Below are 20,263 nucleotides of genomic sequence, written 5' to 3'. Positions count from 1 at the left end.
TTCTCTTGTGGACTGCATCATTCCATAGCTGCTAAGCAAAACTGATGGTGTTTAAATTTAAGCTTCTTGTTACTTTCTCAGCTCTAAGCAAACACGAGTGAAGCGCCACGCAGTGCAGACCTTAAAAAATGCATCGTGTTGGATATTTTTGATCAACCGAAAGACTAATGCCTGTGGCACGGCACTCGTGAACTGATCATACTGTGGTGTACATGTTGCTGGCGAGATATGTAAAATGATTGAAATGCTCGGAAGCGACAAGGTAGCGGCATTAGTCGTGGACCGCTAGCAGCTGTTGGTACTGCTGCAAGTGCTTTGAGCATATCCCACGCATTGAACATGTAGATAATGACTGAAGCTTGCTTACGAATGATTTTATGAAGCTAAAGTCATTATTGATGTTTTTACCTTTCAGCATATAAATACACGCTGTTGTAACTGTGTGTTTCATTTTTCTTTTTTTTTACAATATTTCCAATTTCTCGTGAAAAGAAACTTCACATGATCTTATGTTTCTTATGAAAAGAATTTAAGATCGTGAAAGAAAAATAAAAAAAGTATCGCCACCCTCTGGCCATTTCTGCAAGTTCTGTGTGCAAAGATCTCTGAGGCTATGCTACATCCATTTACTTCTAAACACTGATCACGGAGCCTGTTCTGTTGAGCAGTGTTCACACAAGGGATCCTGGCAGGGATGGATGTGGAAAGTAGGTGCAGGACATCCCTGGCTGGCAGAACTGGGCCCCGGCTCTCAGAGTCAAACTTTCACATGGGCAGTGGGGAGTCACTGAGAGTGATGTCGCTGTTTCCATACGCATACAGTATGACATGAATGATGAAGTACACAGAGCAGCTCTTGCAGGCTGCTAACGTCTCTTTGCCACTTAGCGAAACAACAAAGACAAAAGTTCAGCGAAATAAAAAAAAAAAAAGAAAGAAAGAAGTGCACAAAATAATATAAACAAACTAGTCTAAAAGAGATGTGCAGAAGAAGCGTCGAACGCAAACGACCAGAGTGGGATGATGCGGCAGTCGAATCCGGATATATCAAACCCGGATAATTCGAATTTCGGTTATATCAAACTCCTAGAATATCCCTTTGAAAATTCCATGTAAAAGTATAGGAAAGCTGCGTCGTATATCGAACTCCAATTTCACCGGTCGTTTGATATATGTACCTAACTCCGTACCATGCACTAGAAGGTGTGCTTTCCCCAAAGACGATCGCATCACCCTAGGCTGTTTATAATCATAATAATTGATTCACAGGTAGGGAAAGGCGCAGCATTTGTCACACTTGTTTCTGTGGACACCTGAACCCCGCCGTAAGAGAGGGGAGGAAGGTGGGAGAGAAAGAGGAGCCGTAGTGGACGACTACGAAGTAGTATCGACCACCTGGGGATCTTTAACGTGCGCCGACATCGCACAGCACACACAAGCCTCTTCGTTTCGCCTCCATCGAAACGTAGTGCCCGCGGCGGTTGGGACCGAACCCGGGTACTCCGGCACAGTAGTCTGGCGTCTTACCACTGCACCAACCCGGCGGGGCCTAGGCTGTTTGTTGTTGCTGTAGTAGTTATTTATTGTATATACAAAAGGAAGGAAAAGATGTTTGCCAGCCTTGGTATATGCTATCTCATATCTGAAGCACCTGAACTGGGGCGGCAGAAATACAGTGAAACCTCATTATAACGAACAGTTAAAAAATCGGAAAATAGTTCGTTGTATCCATAATTCGTAATATAAAATTTCGTAGAAAATACATGCAAGAGCAGCAAAATTCAATCAGAGAAGGCACAGTGACTCGGAGGGTGCTTACTTGGGTCATGTTCATTTATTTACACGCAAAGAACTGCATTATCGCGGCCTGCTTTTTTGTGTTGACCGCATTCCGTATCACGCCCTGTTCCACAGTTTGCAAACACCAACAAGGGCAAACCCACTGCCCTCAATAGCACTGCAGTGGCGGTGCAGTATATCCACTGTAGCAAGCGCTTCTTGTGAAGTCGGAATGTTCTCATCGTCTGCAGGGTTAGCCTGAGCTTCATCTGCAGGATGTTCAGAAACCTTCGCAGCGATTTCGGCGTACGTCAGTACAGCCGTGGTCGCTGCGATGTCATCGCCGCCTACGAAGTCTTCTACAGACATTGTTGCGGGCATGTCACCAACAAAACGCGAAAAATCGTTTCAGGCCTCATCGAGCTCGCGGTGCTCTGTTTCTGCTTCATGGGGATTGTTCCCGTCGTCACTTGATGCACGGGCCTCTGCTGGACCAAAACCGGCATGCCGAAAGCAGTTGACAATAGTTCCGCCTTTCACGTTGTCCCATACCGCTTTATAGCTCCCAGCAAGTTGATCTTCACTTGAAGTCCCTGATTTTATCTCAAGCTTATTCTTTAACGTCAGTGTTGCACTTTTTTTCACATTCACTGCCATCACTGCACTACGCACACCCGCGCACCACACTCGACACGGCGGCCGACGCAGCCTCCACCGAACGCTATGACAGCCACGCCGCGACGCCGCTGCTAACACTAAAACTCAAAAGACGCAAAAAGGCAAAAGCAACATTCGATTGTGCCGCTGCCGCCGCTGCTGAAGTGGCGCTGTGAGCGATTGTGATGCGAACGATTTCTTTGGCTGTCAACTCTCAATGCCAACGTGGCATCTGTGGCGCTGTCAGCGCCTGCGAAGTAGTCCTGAACGTTTGCTGCGCTGCACAACACACATGTAGTGCAACGAAGCCTGCCTCCTGCTATTAAAGTGAGGTAGTGCTTGGCGTCGCAAAGTTCGTTGTATCCATTTTATGCCGAACCGCGTTCAATATGGGAAGTTAAAAATACATGTGATTGACAAAAATATTTCAGAAGAGTTCGATATATTCAATAATTCGTTATATCGAGGTTTGACTGTAAAGGGATAGCGAGGAAGAGGAAATCAAAGAGGTGAGCGACAGGGAGAAAGAAAAGGGTAGGTAAAAATAAAAGAAATATATACACTATGGTACAGTACACAGTAGCTTGCTTGTGGCCCACCCGCACATGTCACGTTTTCAAGCCACGCACGAAAGGAATGAGAGAGAACTGCTCAGTGACGGCTGGTCAAGAGCAGCGCCGCGCCCTTTCTTCAAAGGCGCGTGCATCTGCGGTGATTGTTTGCTACACGCCAGCACGTGATGATTGCAAGCCATGTGTGTCAAGGAACGAGAGGGGGCCGGAGCAGAACGAGAGGGAGCCAATATGGCTGTGGTGTTCGGGAGAGGGAGAACAATGCGATGAGCAAAGAGCAAGGGTGTGGCCATTCTTCTGCCGAGCTTGGTCGTCTTAGTTCACAGCAGCATGGCGCGGACGAGACAGCTCAGCCCGTGGCAGACAGAACGTCGAACGCTTTCTCCAGTGTGTGTGTTGTGATGTCCTGAGTCCTCTGCACACGGCGGCTGACGTGCGATGGGCGTTTCGTGTCATCATGCTGAACGTGCGTAAGCTATGGCGGTTGCAGACGTTAAGAAGCATCAAATTTGTTTTGTTTTGGGGGGAGAGGGGGGGCGGGAGAGTGTCCATCCTTGTCGTTGTGCTGAACGTGTGGCGGCGTAGGATATACCATGGCAGCTGCAGATGTTCATCATCCCATATTTCGCCAATTAACCCGGTTCTGTGCTTGCTGCATCCACTTGACCTCTGCGAACTACTTAACCTCATCCGCCCACCTAACTTTCTGCCACCCCCTGCTACGCTTTCCTTCCCTTGGAACCCAGTTTGTTACCCTAAGCGACCATCGGTTATCCTCTCTTCGCACTACATGTCCTGCCCATGCCCATTTCTTCTTCTTGATTTCCACTAGAGTGCCAGTAACTTGAGTTATTTCTCTGACCTACTCTGCCCGCTTCCTATCTCTTAAAGTTACCCCTACCATTTTTTGTTCCATAGCCCTCTGAGTTGTCCTCAACTTAAGTAGAACTCTCTTGGTTAGCCTCCACGTTTCAGCCCCATAGGTGAGTACAGGAAAGATGCAACTACTGCATACTTTCCTCTTGAGCGATACCTGTAAGCTGCTAGTCATAATCTGCGAGTGCCTGCCAAATGCACTCCATCCCAATCTTATTCTTCTTGTTATTTCCTTTTCATGGTCCGGATCTGCGGTTACTACCTGTCCTAAGTAGACATATTCGCCTACTACTTCCAGTGCTTCGCTACCTAACGTAAACTGCAGATGTTAAAAAGCAGCAAATTTGTTCTTTTATTTACTTTTGCGAGAGTCGTCCATCCTTGTTGTCGTGCTGAACATGCGACATAAGGTAAGCTATGGCGGATGCGAATGTTAAGAAGTGGCATTTTTTTTTTTTGCGAGAGCAGTCCATCCTTGCATCTATGAATCAACGAAAGCATGCGGATAGCTGCGATCATGACACCGGCTTTTAGCATTGTTCGCTTAAAATGGCATTTGCAGCTATCACGCTTTCCAATGATTTTGTGGCAGTGGACTACGGCCAACCCAAATACAACATGATAAATCGAACTAGGCTTGTGCAATGAAGCCATCACGGGCACTCTACCAAGTTCGCTCCCCGCTACTGCAGGAGCTATCAAAAGTACAGTCAAAATATAGACATGCCGTGACGTTATCGCTGCGCAGCATCTCAGCGCCCTGCGAATAAATGAGCTGTGGATGCGATGGCTGAAACGGAGGGACACGCACCGACTAATGCTTTCTTTTTTACAAATTCTCGGGCAAAAAAGTGGAGGGTGGGTTCATTATGCGAGTGGGTTGATTATGTGGTAATTACAGTGTCATTTTTCATGATCGCAAGCGGTGTCTCAAGCCGATTTCTGTATATCGAATTTTCTATACAGTCGAACCCGGATATATCGAACTCGAAGGGGATTGCGAAATAGTTCAATATACAAAAATCGGCTTGTGAGAGCCCTTACGATGGCAAAAAACGATACCGTATTTGTCGCGTAAGCAACCCACTCGCATAATGAACCCACCCTGCACTTTTGCACGGAGAATTTAAAAAAAAAAAAAAAAAGCGTTAAGGCCGGCTCGCTCACATGCAAGCGATTGAGCGATCTCAGGGACGAGCGGCAGCGACAGAGCGAAAAATTTCAAACTCCCTCTCGCTGCTCGAGCCACCGCGGCAGCTCTAAACTAGGTGTCTGTGTTGCTGCGGCAGAAATCAGCGAGCGTTTTCGCTTGCATGTCGATGGCGCGCGTCACTCCGTTTCGGTCGTCTCATCCACAGCTCATTGCTTGGCAGCGTGCCAAGATGCTGTGCAGCGATAACGTCAGGGCGCGTTTATCTTTTGATAGCTCCTGCAGTGGCGGGGAGCGAACTTGGCAGAGTGCCCGTGATGGCTTGATTGCACGTACAAGCCTGGTTTGATTTATCACGCCGCGCTTGGGGCGGGCGTCATGATCGCAGCAGCTGACCGCGTGCTTTCATTGACTCATACATGCAAGAATAAACGACTCCCGAAAAAAAAAAAATTAAAAAAATAAATAAAACTGCTGCTCTTTAATGTTCGAACAGCACAACGATAACTCGCAAAAAAAAAAAAAAAAAAAAAAAAAAAGAGAGAGAGAGAGAGAGCTGCCGCTTCTTAACGTCCGCAGGCACCATAGCCACCTCAGCCGCTGCGCGCGCAGAGGGTTCGCAACACACGCTGGAGAAAACGTCGACGCCTGTCTGAAAACGGGCTGAGCTGGCTTGGCGCATGCTTAGCGCGTGCTGAAGGAGAGAGATAGCTTGGCAAAAGGATGGGCACACCCACGCATATGGCTTGCAAACGTCATGTGTTGGCGCGCGGAAAACGATAACTGCAGATGCGCGTGCCTTTGGGGAATGGGCACGGCGCTGCCAGACCAGCCGTCGCCGAGCTGTCCCCTCTCATTCCTTCCGCACGTGGCTTGAAAACGGCACGCGGCAAACGGCCAAGGGTGATGCGATTGTCTTTGGGGAAGGCACACTTTCCAGTGCGTGGTGCGGAGTTCGATATATCGAACGACCGGTGAAATTAAGTTCGATATATGACGTGGCTTTCCTATACTTTTACATGGGATTTTCAAGGGGATATTCCGTGAGTTCGATATATCCGGGTTCGATATAACCGGGTTCGACTGTATATCAAACTATTTCGCGATCCCCTTCGAGTTCGATATATCCGGGTTCGATCATATCTGCTCTAATGCTATCTGCTTCGACTCAGCCGTGCGCTTTTTTTTCTCCTCCTGGGAGTCAGGAAGTGTTTATGACACCCTGTCGAGATGTCCCCCAGCCCAGGGATGGCTAGTGACGACTCGAAGGCGTGACTTATGCACAGTTGCCCTCACTTGGGGAAGGGGGCATTCTGTCAGCTGCGTGACCAAGAGTGCCGACACCTCTGACAGGAGTGCCAATGGTGGCTTGCTCGACTCGTAGGACTGTGCAAGCCTGGTTTTCAGTATGTTTGCTTTATCACACCGTGAATGGTGCGGGTGCCGTCCGCTGTGAAAGAATCATTAAAACACATACTAGCACCGAACACATCTTTGAAGCAAACGATGCTAAAGGCCAGGGTATTAATTGCAGATGACCACATGCTTTCGCTGATGATTGATGGAAATATAAACAACTCTTGCAAAAGAAAAAGAAACACCAATTCTCCCCTGCCGTGATGAACCCTTCCCTCAACGTTACGTCAATTTCACATAAAAAAGAAAGTGGGTTCATGACGCAAATAGTTACAGCAATGATTGAGTACAGCTGCGCTGTTCCCCTAAGATGTCATCGTACATACCAGCTCGCCCGGCTATCTCTTTTACGGTTAGTATAGTAAGACAGTGCGCAATGCTTACAGCCTGGATGTTCCAGGCCGTGAGGTTCTTCTCGGCTGCCTCGAGCAGGTGCACCAGCATCTGGAACGTGCGCTCAGTGCTCCCGACGACCCCAGTGACACGCCGGCTGAGCAGGAAGTGGCACAGGCCAATCCGCAGGGAAGCGAGGCGCTCCACCTCTTCGATGGCGAGCCGCTCCGAGTGCATCAAGCTGCATTTGGTGGCCGCTGTAGGTGGAAGGCAAAAACCGCAAAATCAGAACGGAAATAAGCAAGCACAAAATGCTCATGCGAGCAGGTTAGGCTTTGCTACCGCAAACAGCAGTTGGAAGTCTATAGACTTAAAGAGACAGAACACTGACCAAAATACCCAATAGAATTATGGTGGAAATGAAAAGATCTTGCCTCGAATAGTGCAGATCAAGCACTACAATATCAGAGAAACAAAGCTTTATAATCTTAATTTTGCGCTGCAAATCGCATGAAAACAACTGAAGCGGCCTCTTGAGACGAAAAGCAGTATCACCGTAGTGACCCACGTGAACACACCTTGGGGAAATGCCACTGGTTTTTGTAGGTGCAAAGTGTTCTCTATTCTTCGAAGAGCGCTTGCCTTGTTTTACTATATTTTACACTCCATTGCCCGACAGCAAAAACCACCCTCTTTTCCCATCACCTATGACGTGCTTTTAGCATTTGTCACTAAATTGCGCCACGGCATTTTGAATTCTTTGCGGTGACCATGACCCACTAAAGATTCCTTTGGTGAGGCGTACGCTCCTGTGCCATAACAGCCTTGGGTGTAGAAGCTAAAATTGACGCTACTATGTACTAAACATGTCTAACTACTGTCTGGCAGGTGAGATTTCTATTAGTTATCGGTACACCACTTTTGTCAATGCGCAATCATCGCCACGGATCACTACTCATGGTTTCCAGCATCAGAATACATAAAAACGTGCGCATGCACTGATCGAAAAACCCTCGGTAAAATATTTTTAGAGCATTTCTGACAAAACTTCTGCGGAATCAACCGCTTGAGACAAGAAGCTTTCCACTGTGCTGAAAGAAAAAAAATAAAAAAGACTCTTGAAGTGCAGTGTTCTGTCCTTTTAAGTCTCTTCTTGCGTGCTATTTTTATATACTAAGAAGTTTGTACTCATGAATCACCCTGTCCTATTTCCCTGCAACATAACAACAAAATAATTTGCAACTGAATTTTCCTTACATTGTATCATTTTGAACGCTTGACGATAGCTGCTACATGCAAAGTGCGGTTAGGCAGCAGTCACTGAGTTTTCAATGTATAACCAGCAGGATGGGAAAAGGAGCCTACCTGTGTCACTGGGGGCAGGTTGCTCCATTTCAAAGCTAAAATCGGGATCAATGTCTCCAGCCGTGGCGAGGGAGCCGCAGTAAGACGGAGTCGCCGAGCATGATGGCACGTTCTCATCCACCCAATCGTCATCGCTGTCAATTGCATTGTGATTGTCCCGAACAGATGGTGTGGGCTGGACTGCGAGACTGGCCTCCTGCATCCAAAATTGGAGTGGGAAGCCTTTCGGAGACCTGGTCTGCGCGTTCCTTCGAACTGCGGCAGTTAGGTACTACATGACATAAGTTTGCTGCATATCAACACATGAGCTCCTCCAAGGTTTGTGAACCGTGGTCAATTACAGCCAGAATAATTGGGTTAAGGCCCCAATCCCAAAGCAAGTATTTAATAAAAAAGAAAGATTATTTAGTACAAACAGCCTCACACATATAACACGAACTAATGAACCTCAAACTATGTCAACCCTGAACAAACACCTCATTTTGTTGGTAGTTCATTCGCGTCAATAGCTAGATAGATGTGTTTACTGAGTGGGCATCTGGCCTGCTACTATGCACCAGGGGAAAGGAGAAAAAAGAGGGTCACGATGGGTGACAAAGGGATGAGAAGAGGTACGACATAAATATACAGGCACAGTAATTTGTGTCACAAGAGCGAGTCCTGTCCTGAGTCACTCAAGAAGCGGCAACAAGTCTGCACTGCCTGTAGACCTTTACCACGTGTCCTGTAAAACACCCAGCGGTAAATCCCCCAAGAGAGACCTACTGTCCAAACACTTCAAGGAAGCAGCTAGCATTATCTTTTTGCCAAATTCGCGTCAAAGACACTGAAGCACAAGTACAGAAGGAGGGAGGGGGAGAGGGGGCATCATGAGAGCCCATAACCCCTGCCAAACTATAAGTCACAAACACCAAGGGCGCTCACCGGTCCGCGGCAGGTGGAGAGCAGGCAGGCACCAAGCTCCTGCGGGAGAGCATCGAGCAGCCAATGCCACAGGTGCCGTTGACTGCTCGATGTTCCGCTGCAACCCCCGTCCACGTACGAAAGCAGCGCTCCCAGCAAGCCCAGCCAGGACAGCCGTTGTCTTTGCTCTGAGCCACCACCCTGTGATGCTGAGGACGTCTCACCACTGCTGCATCCGCTGCTGGGGTCGTCCAACTCTTGAAGTAGCTTCTCGGTGCAGTCACGCAGACAGCTCTGCACGTAAGGACAACAACGTTCTCAGCCACTCTGAGCGCATATACTAATATACCTGTGTTGGCATGCATAAGCATATTTCACATAACGCTGTTATACCATTCTACTGCTGTTCTGGGCATCACTCAAAAAATATAAAATAAAATAAAACTAAGACTTCTTTTCCTTACGCCTTTATGCGACACTTCACCGAGGAAGTGAGAAAACAGGTGTCTTTCAGGTCAGACAACAATAAAAATTATGAGGGCCTTTAGCGACTAATGTAGTGAAAGGCAAAAGCCTGAGTGCCGAATTCTGCTATGCAACTGGCACTAATTAAAACGAATTAATTAGCCATCATTTATTTAACTAATTATGTAGCCATTATGTGGATGCTTAAATAATTACACAGTGACTTAATTAACCACTGCTTAGTTAATTAACGAATTACTTAATTAGTTGTCAATTCATAAATAATAATTTAATTTATCAGTCATTAATTAGTAATTGCTCAGTGATTGTCATATGGCCACATAAGGCAAGCATTTGCACATACTCTGGTGGTGCTCTGTGATTGGTCGAGACCTCTAGGATGTCATCACACCTCGGCCAATCACAGCCACCGCAAAAGCGGGACACATTTTGTCCACAACAGCATGAGCCATTAAAGGCTTTCGCCTTAAAAGCTCGCAAATTTGACCCGTCAATTTGGAAACTCGGATAATTTGAGCTGTCAGCCAAAGGTTGCAAATGTATGGTGTTGCTTGCTCGCCAATTCAGGCACCAGGGGCCTTGCACTAATTAGTTCGAATGGGCTGCCGAAGGGAAGCCACACACAGGTACAAATATTCTGGCAAGAGATTACTTGAACGAGTTCTACCCAAATCCTAAAATTTGAATTCCATGCAGCAGAGTAATGTGCTCATCTCTGACGAGACTGCAGCAGCAGGCAAGCCAGGTTCCCAAATGTTGCTTCAGAGCTTAGTTTAAAGGGACACTGCAACGGTTTTCAAATGTGCCAATAGTATAGATTTTTGAAGTAGGTTATTTTTTGATCATGCCTGTGAAGTTATTTTTTCGATTATGCATAAAACACCTACGCAATCACCGAGTGAAAGCACTCAATTCAAATTCCTCGCGCCCTACACGACTGCTACAGAGAAGGAAATTGGAGAGAGAAACCTTGCTTCTCCGTCCGTTGTGACATCACCGTGAGGAGCCGGAGGCATTCAGAGCCAACGGAGAGGCCTTTTGGCATGCACTGTTCCTCGTCTTGCGTGCGTTGCGGACGTACAAAAAAAACTTAGTGTTGTGCACCTGATACAATACAAATCTGCATGTGCATGCACTAACAACTGTGGACGCGACGATGTAATCCCGCATTGTGTTAAAAGCTCGCGGCGTAATGCGGCGTTGCTGAGAAGAGAGATAAATTCAAGCCGAGCAAAAGAAACATTTCTACTCGAAGCATTTTTGTGACTGTGACTACATGCAGTTTGTTCCTAATGCGATTTCTGTAGGGTTTTGACAAAAAGGCATGGCTGAACCATGACGCGGATTCTTCTATTTCCTTGCACAAAAGCGTCGGGACAGTCATCATTTCCTAGAACCGCGGTTATTAAAGGAAGAAAAGGGAGGTAAGGCTTGTACTTCGTAGTTCCATTACTTTCTGACTATTCAGGTCTCATTTGTATGTGAACCGTTGCGTTTAGCGTTAACTGCGATCTGTTGATGGAGTGGAAACTCGCGATGGGACGGGCGGACAGCATCGGCGCATGATTGAATTCGCATGTCTCTTTATTCTTTTTTTTTTGTTTTGTGCAAAAGCTATCGTGCAACGGCTCCTGTGCTAGACATGAGCAACTCATCAGCGCGTGCTGCTGCAACTAGCAGATGACTAAGAAAAGCCCACTGCTGTGTTGCAGCTAGGTTGTGAAGGCTTTGCGGGATCCTTTCCAGCACAGCACATGCCTGATAGGTTCGTGGAACCCTTACGGGAGCATTATTAGAAGATGAGGGTACCGCTCAGCTGGGTATGGGCGCATTCAGGTAAGGAGCGCACAGAGCGAGGTTTCCTTCAATGCGTCCAAGCAAGCAATCATCGAAGTTGTTCATATATGGTCTTGCGATTTTGCACCTGTTGCTGCCTCGTCATTTTATACAGTCCTGTCTTGTTTGAGGATGCAAATTAAGTTGGAAATGAAAACAACGAGGCTCTTGTGAAAACACATTTCGGAACATTGTTTTCCCTTGAAGGTATGGGTGCGGAGGAGCTGCAGCTTGGCTTTCAACATGCGTCAGCCATCAATTCACTAAACGTGTATTGTGAGAGTACGATCAAAAAGGAAAGGTTCTCTACGTCTGCTAATTCTCGTATGACTCAAGCAGCGGTCTGCGCGCATTTGACTTTGTCTACAATGGCCCCGTCAATGCCTCGCATGCATTGCAGAGCTCGGCAACCGCACTTCGCTTATTGTTCAATTGTCTGGTGGCAGCTGCGTACTGATTCACCCTTTGTATAAAATTCTTCGTTTCCCCAAGGTACGGCGACTGGCACTCAAAGCAGGATTTGGTACACCAAGCCTTGGGTTCATGTTTCACAACAATGACCTTTCGTGTGTGGCTAGAGGCTAATTGAGACGGAGGTAGTCGGCTAGGGCATTGTTCGCTGCCCTTGTGTGTGCGTCAAGTAAGCGACATGAATGTGCCTGCAAGACCTAGGAGTAGCGTGCCTAGTGTTTATGGTGGTTTCGATACCCATCTCAAAGAAGCGACTAGTGTTGGCCAGCTCCCTCAAGTCACGCAACTCTCTCAGTTCTCGGTCATGTCACCAGCTGCCAGCTAGTACCACCTGCCAGTTAGTACCACCAGCCAATGAACGCTCATATAATGCTGACGGTAACGTAGACGACATTTTTGTTTCGCAACGGAAGCCTGATGTTACCACGTTAAAAAGAGACCCATATTCATGTAACAGTAACTGCCTATAACATGAAACGGTCTGTTACGAGGGGCTACAGTATGATTAGACCCGAAACGATGCGAGTAGTTTAAGGAAAGCTAATGTTTGTGGCAGATTTAGGTGAGTGAGGAACCAAGCGTTCCAGGGTCCCCAGTTCAAGAAGCCTTGCCCTAAGAAAATCCACTGCTCATCTGCTCCTCCCATTATGTTCCCTGGCCAACTACATCACCAGAGATTAATAATGTAGAGAAGTTTGTCTGCACTGATGATAGAACCACATGGCAGCCATTCCCACCTGAAGCTGCTTGACAGGTGGAGAAGCAAGGAGTGCCTCCGTCTCCTTTGCCTGCAGACGGCACATTTTTGTCATCAAGATGGCACCCATGGCTCCCGTGTAGAGACATGCTGGCAGCATCTGCAGAAAGGACCAAACAACCTTTGTTGTGTAGCACTAGCGTGTCTAAAAAACAAACAAACCACGGTAAACTGCGTGCAGAGACTGTATCATGGCCAGGTACGTGCTGTTGTGAAAGTGTCTTAGCTGTTACCATCTCTTTGCAACAAAAGGGTAACAGTTGACACTCAACAATACTATAACCTGAAGCAGTTCTTGTGATTTTTTTCCGTGCATTCGATAATTAAAGGGACAGAACACCAGCCAAACTAAGTCATGAGATTATGGTGGAGATGAAAAGACCTTGCCTCATATAGTACAGATTGGGCACTACTATATCAAAGAAAAGAGGCTTTACAATTTTAATTTGCCATTGAAAATCATGTAAAAACAACTGAGACGCTATCTGGTGGAGAAACCCTATTACTTTCAGTATCGTACCCCACTGACTACATGTCAACAAAATATCGCCTTTTTCGTAAGTGCACACTGTTCTTCATTCTTCTAGGAGTGCTTGTCATAATTTATTATATTTTGCGCTCCCTACAATGCGTCCTTGAATAACAACCACCCCTCCTTTCGCACCGCAAGAGCCATGCTTTCAGGTTTTGCCACTAGATGGCGCCACAGTGCTTGGAATTCCGTGAATGAAGCGATGATACTACCCAGTAAAACTTTCGTCAACAAGGCGTGCTTTATTGTGCCATAGCAGCCTTTGAGTGTGAAACTGAAAAAGGATGTTACTCTAAGCAAAAAATTTCGAATGACTGCCTGGCAAGTGAAATTTATATTTGTTTTTGGTACGTCTTTTTTGTCGACCACCAGTCGTCATCGCGGTCGCTGCTCATGGTTTCCAGCTTCGGACTACATAAAAACGGGCACTTGCACTTATTGAAAAATTCTTGGTAAGAATTTTCTACAGCTTTTGTATAAAAACCACTATGGAATCGAACATTTTAGACATCAATCTTTCCATTGTGCAAAAAAAGTTGAGACCTAAATTCCAGTGTTCTGTCCATTTAAAACTTTTGGTTTCTTGAAGTTTTAAATAATAATATTGCACACCAACCAGGGGTAGGAAAGTGCTCAGAATATAACAAACACCGATACGCAACGTTCATTGATTACAAGAAAGCATTTGACTCGGTCAAAACCTCAGCAGTTATGAAGGCACTGTGATATCAAGGTGTACATGGGCCATATGTTATAGTACTAGGAGATATATCTAGCGGCTGCACAGCAACCATAGTTCTACATAAAGGAAGTAATAAAATCCCCATAAGGAAAGGCGACAGGCATGGAGACACGATCTCCTCAGTACTGCTCACTGCTTGCTTAGAGGAAGTATTCAGAGGCTTGGAATGGCAGCAGTTAGGGATAAGGGTATATGGAGAATACCTCAGTAATCTGCGATTCGCTGATGACATTGCATGGTTAGGTAACTCGGCGGATGAACTGCAAAGAATGATTGATAGCCTAGACAGGAAAAGTAGACAGGTAGACTTGAAAATCAATATAGACAAGCGCTATGTTTGTAAACAAATGTGGTGCTGTGATCGGCAGCGACATGGGGCGTAGGAAAAAGCGTAGCATGCCTACACTGCGCCAAGCGGCACTGCCTTCGAAACCAGTTTGCGCATGCGAATATTTAGAAGTGTAAGCTTCGCCTGTGCTTAGAAATAGTTTTGTTTATGCCTGGAGAGTGGTTCACCACTTTTGTAGCTGATTACTGCTAGAATTACCAGGCTAAGAGCGGCATTGGCTGCCTTCTTCACAGCCTCAATGAGCGCAGCTATGGTGGGCGGCTCTGGTGACTGATTAAGTTAAAAAAGAGAAAACACCATAATAAAAAAAACTAACAGTCAACATGGCTCAACTCCTGAGCCTATTGCTAGCACATAAAAGGAGGACAATGATATCAATGAGCGGAAGCGTTTTCAAATGAAGACTCTTGATGGGCTTTCTGTGGCTCCAAGCACCTTTCTGAGAACAATATTACCGACAACTATATGGAACTAGAAATCATATTTCTAGTTCACTGTACCTGCAGCTCAAGTGACAGAATTTCATCGAATAAGAAGAACTCAATCTTTTAGTTCTTTGTAACATTCGCCTGTAGTGGACTGCCAAATGTTTCTATCCTGCTCGATAAAAAAATGTTTCACGTCTGTTTCATCGTGCAGACACGTCAAGGTCATTCACAGGTTATTTATACATAAAGGCTTTTAGAATGCTCTCAATTTTTCCTCTTTGCTCTTAAGGAGAGGTGCATGACCGCAAATGCAACAATCTCCATGATCGTTTGCAGCGAAATTTAAGCGATCTGCTGACCTTTTTCAATATACAGTCGAACCCGGATACATCGAACTCGGATATATTGAATTTTGGTTATATCGAACTCACGGAATATCCCCTTGAAAATCCCTGGTAAAAGTATAGGAAAGCCGCGTCATATATCGAACTCAATTTCACTGGTCGTTCGATATATCGAACTCCGCACCACACACTGGAAAGTGTGCCTACCCAAAAGACGATCGCATCACTCTCGACCGTTTGCTGCGTGACGTTTTCAAACTACGCGCGGAGGGAATGAGAGGGGACAGTTCGACGACGGCTGGTCTAGGGCAGCGCCGCGCCCATTCCCCAAAGGCGCGCGCATCTGCGGTTATCGTTTCCCGCGCGCCAGCACATGACGTTTGCAAGCCATGTGCATGAATGAACCAGAGAGAACCGGTGGGAACGAGAGGGGAAAAGCGCGATAGAACGAAGCGCAAGGGTGTGCCCATTCTTTTGCCGAGCTATCTCTCTCCTTTCTCTTTCCCGGCCTTCGTTCGCAGTAGCACGCGCTACGCATGCGCCAAGCCAGCTCAGCCCGTTTTCAGACAGAACGTCGGACGCTTTCTCCAGTGTGTGTTGCGAACCCTCTGCGGGCGACGGCTGACGTGGCTATGACGCCTGCGAGCGTTAAAAAGCGACAGATCGTTATTATTTTTTTGCGAGTCGTTTGTTTTATCGTTGTGCTGTACGCGCGGCGTAGCGTAAGATATGGCGTTACGAAGTGACTTCTTCTTTTTTTTTTTTTTACTGGAGTCGTTTATTTTTGCATGTATGAATCAAAGAAAACACGTGGTCAGCTGCGATCACGACATCGGCCTTTAGCATTTTTCGCTTCGAACAGCATTTGCAGCTACTCTATCACGCTTTCCAATGATATGCCCGGTGATAAATCGAACCAGGCTTGTACGATCAAGCCATCATGGGCAGTCTGCCAAGTTCGCTCCCCGCCGCAGCAGGAGCTATCAAAAGATAAACACGCTGCGACGTTATCGCTGCGCAGCATCTTGGCACGCTGCCAAGAAATGAGCTGTGGATGAGACGACCGAAACGGAGTACGACATGCAAGCAATAACGTTGGCGATTTCCGCCACGGCGACACAGAAACCTTGTTTTGAGCTGCCGGGGTGGCTCGTATGGCAAAAGGACACAGTTCCAACAAGTTAGAAATTTTTTGCTCTGTCGCTGCGGCTCGTCGCTGAGATAGCTTAATCGCTTGCATGTGAGCGATCTGGCCTTAACACTTTTTTCTTTTTTTCAAAATTCTCGAGTGCAAAAGTGGAGGGTGGGTTCATTATGCGAGTGAGTTGATTACGCGACAAATACAGTATCGTTTTTTCGCATCGTAAGTGCCGTCCCAAGCCGATTTCTGTATATCGAATTATCGATATATCGAACTATTTTTTCAAGCAATATTACGCTGGCTGGCGGAGCCTGTCTCATTTTTGTAGCGAGAGCTACATTGGCCACAGTCTCGCCAGTGCCTGTCTGAAGAGCGAAGAAAGAAGGAGAAAAAAAAGAAGAGGAAGAAGAAGAAGGCAGATAACTCGGTAGTTGGTACAGGCGATGCGGCGACATCAGCGAGTTGCTAGGACAGAAGGTTCGTTCGAACGTTGTGACGGCAGTGTGCCCCACAGTTCGACGTAGAGACGATGCCATACCACTAGAAGTCTTCTACATCTGAATAAGAATGGTCAACGACAAGAGGCAAGGGGTGCTCATATGTGAAGTGGTTCCCCTATGGCATAAATAAAGTTTAAACCGTAGAGTACACTACTATGTGCGAAAGCCATGTCTTTACTTTCAAGCCGAACCTAAACGTAACTCCAGGTTTAAACACAAGCTAAACCACAGCTAATGTTTTTTTTTATTTCTCTCCACGGTATACTAAAAGCCTACCTCGGCCGACTCGAGGAACACTGAGCACTGTCTGCTCAGCTTGTCCAGTGCAGCCTTCCAGGCAACCTCAACTACGGCCGCAGACAACCCGGCCTCTGATGATCGGCGCTTGTCTGTATCCTTGGAACCAAGCGCAGCCGTTTGCTCGCCCTGGCACAAAGATGGCTGGGCATTGGCACGACGTTGAAGGTCAGCCTCTAGCTTTGCTCTCCAAGGGTATGGGTCCTGCCAAGCTGGAACGATGAAGGATGCAACGTCAATGCTCTGACTGAAAAAAAGTATCAAAATATAAATCCTGCATATAAATACGAGGTTTGTCTCTGATTTCTACATGTGGAATTTCCGCCATTTATTATATATGCATAACCAAACAATTTTTAGGCTATATTTGCAGTTCTAGTATCATTAGTAAACATCGCTATCAGCATCAGGTTTCCAGTGAGAGGAGGCGCAGTCTAGTGGTGGTGTCCATTGACTGTTTCGACAGTTCTGGTGTTGACGTAATTTCACTACCACGCACCAAATAAGGCATAGAAATGAAAGTGGCACGGGAGAGAGCAGTTTCATTTCTGTGCTCTTATGTTTCCCCGCAGGGCTTTTGAAATCCAAATTCACTTGTTTGCCTTGCAAAAAATTACAGAGAGGTGCAGAAAAAGTCACGAGACAGAGCTTGACAAAGCCGCACCTCCTTTTCATTTGGCAGCAGCTAAGCAGCACAACTGTACGCATAGTTATTTATAAAAAAAAAAGAAAAGGTTAAAAAAAAAAAAAAAGACCACAGTGATAATTTAGTATACAGGCATATAACAGTGAGCCATCACACACATTCAGTAGATAGAGATGCATTGTGTTTATGTTGTAGGTAGTACTCAAAGCATGCATACTGTTGTTTGATGAGTTTAACAGGTGAAAATTACCGTATTTTCTTGCATATAACCCGCTTTAAAATTTGGAAATAAAAGAAAAGTTGGAAGGAGAGAATGCCGGTTGTCTGTACTTTCTTTTTTTCATCTGAGGGGAGGTGGGTTATGCGTAAGGAAGGTCGGCTACCCGGCAGTGTGCATCCTTCCGTGCAGAATCAGCCATCCCCATCGTCGCCAACGCATGTGAAACTGATGAGAAGCCAACAAAGGGCATAGCCAAATTCCCATCCATAGTCTGTTTATTCGACAACTCCACACTGACCATGCTTACAGCACGCTTTGTTAAAGCGAGTGCTGCAGAGTAGAGTGCCATGAAAGCTACAACTCTGAGCAGTTCCGTGAAGGTCTCTGTGGCCCCCTTCAGTGTGCAGTGTGGTAAAGCTGGAGCTTCATCGCACAAATAACAAACAGTGCAGTGTTTTGGCATGACGAAAAAACAAATTTCACACGACTGGAAAACGTGCATTTGTACCGTTATGGCGTGACACCTTTGAAACTCAAAAGTGACAAGGCAATCATTGTTCTAAACGACGGGCGTGGCTGATAGTCGCCATCACGTGGGCTGGCGGCAAAAGCCTTAAAAACAAAACTATGTGGCCAGAGATCCCGTCGACCTGACGATCGTCAGTGCGCCTGCATTCGTGCGCAAGCAGTGAGGCACAGGAAGCAATGTAATATGCAGTTCAAGTACAAGATGAATATTTGGACAGCTGTTTGTTGTAAGACCATCTGAACAAATGAGCCACTGACGTAAAGTGATGCTTGGCAAGACTCTAGAGCGGCAGGCGGCTCACGAATGATTGAATTAGCAGAGACTGCTGTACACCTCTGAAGGTGGCGGCCTTAGGTACAGTTAAACTTGGTTACAACGAAATTGTAAAATGTTCGTAATTTTTGTTACATCTAGGTTTTCATTATGTGCAGTTTTTGAGTGAAGACTCGATACAACAACGGAAAACGAAAACCAGATTAAGAATAGATTTTAAGGGAAACCACCTTGAAAGTGTTATGGGGGTTACTCAAACGGGGCTAGACGTGGAAGTCGCCTTCTATCTCCGGCGTGCCAGCCCTTACAGATAGAGCTGTGACCCTCAACCCGTGGTGCGAAAAGTCATCACTGCAGCGGGTTCGGGCCAAAGGGGACAAACACCGAGTTACATACTCAAACAGGGTTTATTGTGCTCGAGTAAACGACAAGAGAACACTCAAATACAACCGCCGTAGCGAGCGAACGTCAAGCTCGCTTATGGGGGTGAAATAAACTATCTAATGGGGAAGCACACGCAAGGAGGTGAGAGGAGTGTTCTGCTCCCCTGGCGTAGCTTCGTGCTCACGACCCATTGCGGCAGGCGCGTACGGTGACCAGGCGACTCCAGTGATGGCGGCGGTCTCCCCGGTGGAAAGTCTGAACCGCACGAGTCCGCGATCACCCGCCAAACAGACCCGAGACAATCGCGAGAGGTTGCGCTCGTCTCGGACTGTGCATAGGTCTCTGGGCTATGCCGGGAGGAAAGAGAAAACTGCGAGAACGTTGCTGCAGGAGAGACTGGGACGTAGTGGGAGGTGGCCGGTGTGCCTTTCCTCTCCCCATCTTCCCTAACAGAGCGCGTAAACTCGCATGATAATTACATACGCCCGTTGTAATGGGACAGGAGATTCATGTGTATCTCCCCAATGTTTACAGTAAATCCCCATTACTTCAATTTATAAAAGTGGTGACGTGGCAAAGTGACTGCGGTAGGCGCTTCCACCTCACGGCTCCCACTATGCCTCTACAAGACGGCGGGGAGAGGGGGGCAGTAGAGGCATCGTGGCCAGGCTAGGTGAGAGCGTACAAGTTCATGCTGCCGGTGGGTGAAGATGCGCCTGCGTATTTCCACATGTTCCAGCTCGCCTGCCACCATTGCCCCTCCTCATCACTACCGCTCTCTACTCTTCCCCACTATCAATGACCGAGAACTATCGGCGCCGGAGTCTTGAGAACAATTGTGCGGCGGCGATAGGCGCACACAACTTGGCTTGTGCATAATTTTCTTTACCTTGTTATTTTTCACTGCTTTAGAGCACGAATTGTTCCAAACACGATAGCAGTGGAGACTGCTGCGTCTGCGATGCAGATGCACTGTCAGGGGCGAAACACAGTCCACTGTATCAACTGCGGTCGCTCATTTCGATCATGGACGTGAGTTTATGTTTTACTGTCATGAAACTTGCTGCTATCTGCCAAACTTGCAGCAATTCAGCACTAGCTAAGAGACAGTCGGGACAGTCAGCGCAGCGAGTTTGTTATATCAAGCTGCGCTGCCACAGCGCGTTTGTTACATGGAGTTTTCAAATGTAGGCACTGCAATGGAGGCTGCATTGGGGAATTGAAAATCTTCATTGTATCGAGGAATTCGCTACAAGGGGGTGCGTTACATAGAGGTT

The 20,263-nt window shown here is 46.8% G+C and overlaps 1 protein-coding gene across 1 annotated transcript in view; it reads right to left on the bottom strand.

The window, feature by feature from the left end:
* tefu (Serine/threonine-protein kinase tefu) overlaps positions 1-20,263 on the bottom strand; it is a 148,935-nt gene that overhangs the window by 106,535 nt on the left and 22,137 nt on the right. The window contains exons 14-18 of the mRNA XM_084576302.1: positions 16,914-17,146; positions 12,582-12,701; positions 9,073-9,345; positions 8,149-8,344; positions 6,835-7,040 (exon numbers count right to left, since the gene is read on the bottom strand). Of these exons, the coding sequence (XP_084432428.1) occupies positions 6,835-7,040; positions 8,149-8,344; positions 9,073-9,345; positions 12,582-12,701; positions 16,914-17,146 (1,028 nt within the window). The remainder of the gene's footprint in view (positions 1-6,834; positions 7,041-8,148; positions 8,345-9,072; positions 9,346-12,581; positions 12,702-16,913; positions 17,147-20,263) is intronic.

This window comes from Amblyomma maculatum, chromosome 8 (assembly GCF_055883805.1).
Source record: "Amblyomma maculatum isolate TAMU_Amacu chromosome 8, ASM5588380v1, whole genome shotgun sequence".
Taxonomy (NCBI): Eukaryota; Metazoa; Arthropoda; class Arachnida; order Ixodida; family Ixodidae; genus Amblyomma; species Amblyomma maculatum.
The sequence above is the reverse complement of the archived record's forward strand: the minus strand, read 5'-3'. Positions and strand labels throughout refer to the sequence as shown.